A 6000-nucleotide genomic window follows, 5' to 3' on the forward strand; every position below is an offset into this window, starting at 1 on the left:
ACGCGTTTGTTTACACCGTGTTCTCTTGTACCTGGTTGCGGCCCTTCTGTACTGAATTGCTAGAGTTGAAAGCCGTCTCGCCGGGTTCCGAACGAAATAAAAAAAAAACATATACGACATAACACCAGTGTAAATATTTAACTGGTAGAAACATTCCGGAGTAAACTGCTGCAAAGTTCAGGGATAGATAACCCGCAGATTTAACTACTCTCGGCGGTTCTCGGGTAGGCGAGGGAGGAGCTATAAAATTGAGTTCCCGTCCGCGACGCGACGCGTTGCTTGTCGAAAACTGCGAGTATCCGTCACTGCCTTTGACTCGCTCGCGGTGGTTTTTGATGCCCTTTGTCAATGTTGGTTTGCCATATAAGCTAAACATTATACCACGGACCTTTCTGAGTCCCTCACCTGTTTCTGCTTTTGTAACTAACTACGCCAATGCATTTCTAGGCTGGCCGCACGGTGGGTTTTGTTTTCTTCGCCTGCATGCCCTAAAAGGCCGTAATCAGTTCGTGTTGTACAAACAAAACTAGGTTCTTTCTTATCAACGAAAAAAAAAAAAACGTAAACCGTGAGGTGTCGTTTTCAACTGTGCTGCATGGGATGGCGATGGATGTTCTCTTTGGACGAAACTAGGAGAAAATGTACGAATGATGATGTAAATAAATATTTGGTTGATTTTTTTTTTCGAAATGAATTTCATAAGTGTGCTCTTCGAAGTGGGTGTTACAAATCTTTACATCTGCACTCATTTTCGTCATTTGTTTATATTAGCCGTGTAAATGTATTGCGAAGGTAAATAATCTAGCGAACACATGTTTTATTTTGACAGTACTGTTCTTCGGTTGCGACGGTTTTGATTATAGCGATGTAGCGTTATCAGCTATGATTTTCTATGGCCGCACCTCAGGCGTGTATGACGGAGAATAAGATGTGATGTTTTTCAGATAAGATTTACCAATATTGTTTAACTGAGACGGCATTGCAATAATCCAATGCACGTTCGTCTCTATCGAAATCCTGTCAAAGATTAACCAGATCATTTCCAGATCACAGATTTTTCACAGTGTACTTGCGATTCGTGAAATACCAATGTTTTATTGTGCTTACTTCAATTGAAAGGGTTAAGTACGCATCTATATCAACACATCCGTCAATCTAAATCGTAATAAAAAAATTTGTTAAAGTGTGTTTCAATGAAAAAATGCAACAACAAATCTAGAAGTCGGTAAAAATATAAAATATTCTACAGAAGTTGGTAAAAATCATCCCAAATTGCTGCGTTTATTAGCTAGGCGTCCTACTAATTAAGGAATGCTTCCAATCACAACTGGAGCAATCTTGAATTAATCGACAATTTAGGCGATAGATTTTCAGCCCCTTTAGTTCGGTTCTGCGCTTGGTTAGAAAAACAGCGGTAAAGATAATCAATACTCAGTAGCTCACGAAGTGCTTGTTTTAGGTGTCTGAATACTGGACTGTTTTTCCTCGTTTTATAGGGAAGACTTGTACCGAGGACAAGTACCGCGTCGTTTACACCGATCAGCAGTGATTCGAGGTGGAAACGGAGTTCCATTTCAACCCACACATCAAACTCCCCCAAATATCAGAACTCCCTCAAGTGTTGCATTTGTCTGACCGACAGGTAAAAATTTGATTCCAAAACTGCCACGCCGAAGACCGGAAGCAGAGGAAAAAGGCCGAAAATGACCCGGTCAGCTTGAGCAATCAACAGCCAGCGATCGCTCACTCCCAGCATGACAGGTTCGAATCGAGACTTCACTCACATCCGATGAATGCGATGAGCATGGGGTTGCATGCGGCATTTAATTCTTTAAATCTGTATCTTGGACTTACAACTGCGCAACACAGACCGAAGGCTCGCACGGTCCACCGGCTCCGTTGAGCGTAATTTGAGTTTTTTTTTCAGCCCAGCAGTTTTAACTAATAAGCAATCTTAAGTGCAGAGAAGCTTGATCGGCCATTTTCTTGCAACGTCTAATAGAGAAAGCACAACAAACAGATAACCAACAACCAATTCATCGAACAAACGCCTTACTAGAGGCTAAGTCCACCAACCATATTTTTTTCTTCTTGGAGAAAAGAGACTTAGGATCGAGCCACAATAAGAAAAAGAAACTGTGTAATAGCTGTCTCACAAACCCACGCTCGGAGAGCCGCCTATGTTATGAATAATTTATAAACTGTCATAAAACCTCCATTCCGGATTGGTTTCTTATTTCGTTTAGAGGGCAGTGTTGAAAAATTTGGAAAACTATGTTCAAATGTTTTTTTTTGTCGCAGCAAATTGTCATGGATTCGCTAATGGCGGATGATGCGAAAGTTTTATTTTGAAAATTGGATGCATGTTAATCAATTTACCTGATGTAATGCTGAAAGTGTAGAGCCTGTATTAATAATAATGTGTAAACGAATTGAGAGAGCGAGATTATTTTATTCTGCTCGCTCAGCAAATATTACTTCTCGCTCAATTTGTTTCCGTAGATACAAACAGTGTGGAGAAAAATATCTATCAATCATTTCATTTTATTTTAATAAAACAAAATGGCGATGGTCTCAACCGGATGTTTGATCTAGTAAAAGTGACATTTTTTGCGCTCTTTAGGATTAGGATATTTCAATTATTGTGCGGTTATTTTCAAGGTGTTGTAATAAAAAAGAACTTCTAGCGTACTAAATATTCTTATTTCTTTCCCCGTTTTACAGGCAAAACTCGCACAAAGGACAAATACCGGGTTGTCTACACCGATCAGCAGCGATTCGAGCTGGAGAAGGAGTTCCACTACACCCGATACATCACCATCCGACGAAAATCGGAACTCGCCCAGACCCTGCAGCTGTCCGAGAGGCAGGTGAAAATCTGGTTCCAAAATCGACGCGCGAAAGACCGCAAACAGAAGAAGAAGGCCGAAAACGGTCCGGTCAGCTTGAGCGGTCAACAGCTAATGGTCGCCCACTCGCAGCACAACGGGTCCCAATCGATGTCGAGCTTGCTGATGGATACGAAGCCGAAGCTCGAACCGGGTCTACATTTATCCCACCTACACCAGATGAGTGCGATGAGTATGGGCATGGGTTCAATGGGGTTGCACCCAGCGCACCATCCGCTGCATCCGCACCTCGGGGTTCCAACTTCGCAGCACCTGAATCAGACTCATGGCTCCCAAGGTCCGCCGGCTTCGTTAAGCGTGATGTGATGTGGCGGTTTGATTTAAAACTTTAGCATCTTAAATCGCGAAACAACCAACAAGTGTGAAGACCCTAGTGGACTTGAAAACTAGTTGTTAGCGGAAAGAAGGTCATCTAAAATGTATGGTAGCTAGAGTCGGCCATTTTATTACAATGTTCGATAGAGAAAGTACGGTAAACTGGTTGGATCAACATATTACTATAAAAATTCAGCGAAAAAATGCCTTATTAGAGATGAAACCATTCAACCATTCATTCCTTCATCGTGCAGCATATAAATACATTGCGGTAGAGATTCCGGTCACGCCGTAACGGGAAACAGAAAACAGTAGCTCATCTATGTTTTACCCCCACTGTTCCATTTCAAACCCATGCGCAGAGAACCGCCTATGTTATGAATAATTTATAAACTACCATAAAACCTCCATCCCAGGTTGGTTTCTTGTCCCGTCTAGTGGAGTGTTATTCAAATTTGGCGAACTGTTTTCGATATCCTTTTTGGAGAAGGGGAACACACCCGGAGACACGAATGAGTTTCGAGCGCTAACTTTTATTAGCTACAACGATTTACTCTTCTCATAAATTCTGCCATCGATGTCAAATGACTGTCTATAGCGACATTTGTTTTTTTTTATAGAATAAATTGGTATTGGTGGAGCACAATTTCGAGGTCATACATTTCACAACATTTATTTTTGCGTTGTTCCAACTAAGGCGTTGAGATTTTTTTTTTAAAGAACCGAAATTCATGTCGGCAACCGTTATAGTTATAATGGTATGAAACTGGTATCAATAGTAATAGCAGCAGTAGTAGATGTAGTAAGAATCAACAAAGTGCAATGTAAAAATGATATACTTTTAGTAAGCTTAGTTTTAGTCTGTAAGTAATTGTTAGTTCCAAAATGCAACGAGTTTATGCTGTAAGAATATTGAGCCTGAATCCGATACCGCCTCTCCGGAACACAAAAAACATACCAGCAAGGAGAATATTTATTTTTATTCGTCGCGTTATAAACTATACTGTACAGATTAGACACGCCGGTAAGATTCTGGAGGACAATAGCAACAGCTTCGTTACTGCCTTAACCGTCAAAGTAACACTGGTTAGCCTTGACCAAATGAGGAGAACAACATTTTACTTTGTCAGTCAGGGCTAGTTTTTTAATTTGATTGTCTAATTTGTATATTCATGCAAAAATTTACGGTAATGCATCGATATAACTGAAAAATATAAGATTACAAATTGTAAAAAGTTCCATAATGCCCACTATAATTGAACACGTTTCCCTATGTAGATATTATTCTTCTCTGATTTAACTAGAAATCCTTCTGTCAGCTTTGTTTTTTTTTGTCTTTTCAACTGCCTTCAGAGGAGGAAGTTAAGATTCTACCACATAGAGCGCAGCCGTTATAACCCCAGACACGAGATAACCTGAAAAAATTCGCTGGAAAATATAGGATGTGAGATTAACCTGCTGCTTATTTTCAGAAGTTATTCCAGCGCTGGTTAACAGGCATAACAGAATAAGTAGTAATTTATGAGCACCTGGATTTCCCACGATAATCAAGCGTCGGCTCAAAGTTCGACGATTGTGGGCAACAAGTGCTAAAAACGAGATTACGCTGCAATCAGATTGTTTCTTTCAACTCTATATTTTACTTACATTTTGTTTATGTTTGGTAAACTCAGCGTGGTATGCTGAGTGTTATCTTCTCCGCAGCATTCTGATGTGAATTCTGTCGTCTACTTAAATAGTTAGGACTTTTTTGCGGAAATTGTTAAAACATAGATAATCCACTTAGCTAATACCAGTGAAGCGGAAATAAAGGAAAATATCTCAAATTACTTTTGTTATTTCTTACAATATCACACACTTTTTCCCGTTTCCGGAGGTTTTGTTTTTGTTTGCGTTATAAATAGATTTTGTTTCATTATCTATATAGGTAAGAGGCATTCCATGGAAAATTGATTAAAAAAAATTTTTTTTTTGGCATGTCATTTCCGATTTCGCTGAAACTTTTTACAGTTTTTCCTTTTTGATAAAAAGGCCATTTTATGATATCAGTTCTTTATGTAGACTCGCGACTGCTGCTTCAAAATGGCCTATTCAGAATGGTGACTGATAGATAAAAATTTCTATTTTAGAAAAACGACCTGTTTGATTGAAATGGGGTCTTCAACAAAGTTGTAGGTATTAAAGTTGCGGTTCTAGAAAAAATGTATACACTGTAAATTTTTTTTGTGCGTTTTTTCTATCTAATTTATCATTAAGAACATGATACCAATCAAACGTGAAGTTTTTGTACCATAATCGAACGTATTTACACTGGCCCTGTGTAAATTGAATATGCGTACCGGCAAACCCTTTTATTAGAAGGTTGTAAAAATAAGACGAACACATAAGGTGACCAATTTATACAGTGCGTGTTTATATCAAGAAAATCCAGATTAAGAGAAGCTTTTTTTAAACAAGGTACTTTTTGAGATATTGAATCTAAAAAAAGGTACTTGTTGAGATATTTAATATTTTGAGAAAATTTGGCACAGACAAAAATTCTTTTTTACAGTGTATATTTTTTTTCTAGAACCGCAATTTTATTACCTACAACTTTGCTGAAGACTCCATTTCAACCAAACAAGCCGTTTTTCTGATGCAGAATTTTTTATCTATCAGTCACCATTTGTAATAGGCCCTTTTGAAGCAGCAATCGCGAGTCTACATGAAGAACTGATATCATAAAATGACTTCTTTGTCAACAAGAAACAACTGTGAAAAGTTCCAGCGAAATTGA

The 6000-nt window shown here is 38.8% G+C and overlaps 1 protein-coding gene across 1 annotated transcript in view; it reads left to right on the forward strand.

Annotated features, from left to right (window-relative positions):
* LOC129732152 (homeotic protein caudal) overlaps positions 1-5050 on the forward strand; it is a 30113-nt gene extending 25063 nt beyond the window's left edge. The window contains exon 2 of the mRNA XM_055692714.1: positions 2725-5050. Coding sequence (XP_055548689.1) covers positions 2725-3215 — 491 coding nt within the window. The 3' untranslated portion in view covers positions 3216-5050. The remainder of the gene's footprint in view (positions 1-2724) is intronic.
* Positions 5051-6000: the final 950 nt, after the last annotated feature.

This window comes from Wyeomyia smithii, chromosome 3 (genome assembly GCF_029784165.1).
Source record: "Wyeomyia smithii strain HCP4-BCI-WySm-NY-G18 chromosome 3, ASM2978416v1, whole genome shotgun sequence".
Taxonomy (NCBI): Eukaryota; Metazoa; Arthropoda; class Insecta; order Diptera; family Culicidae; genus Wyeomyia; species Wyeomyia smithii.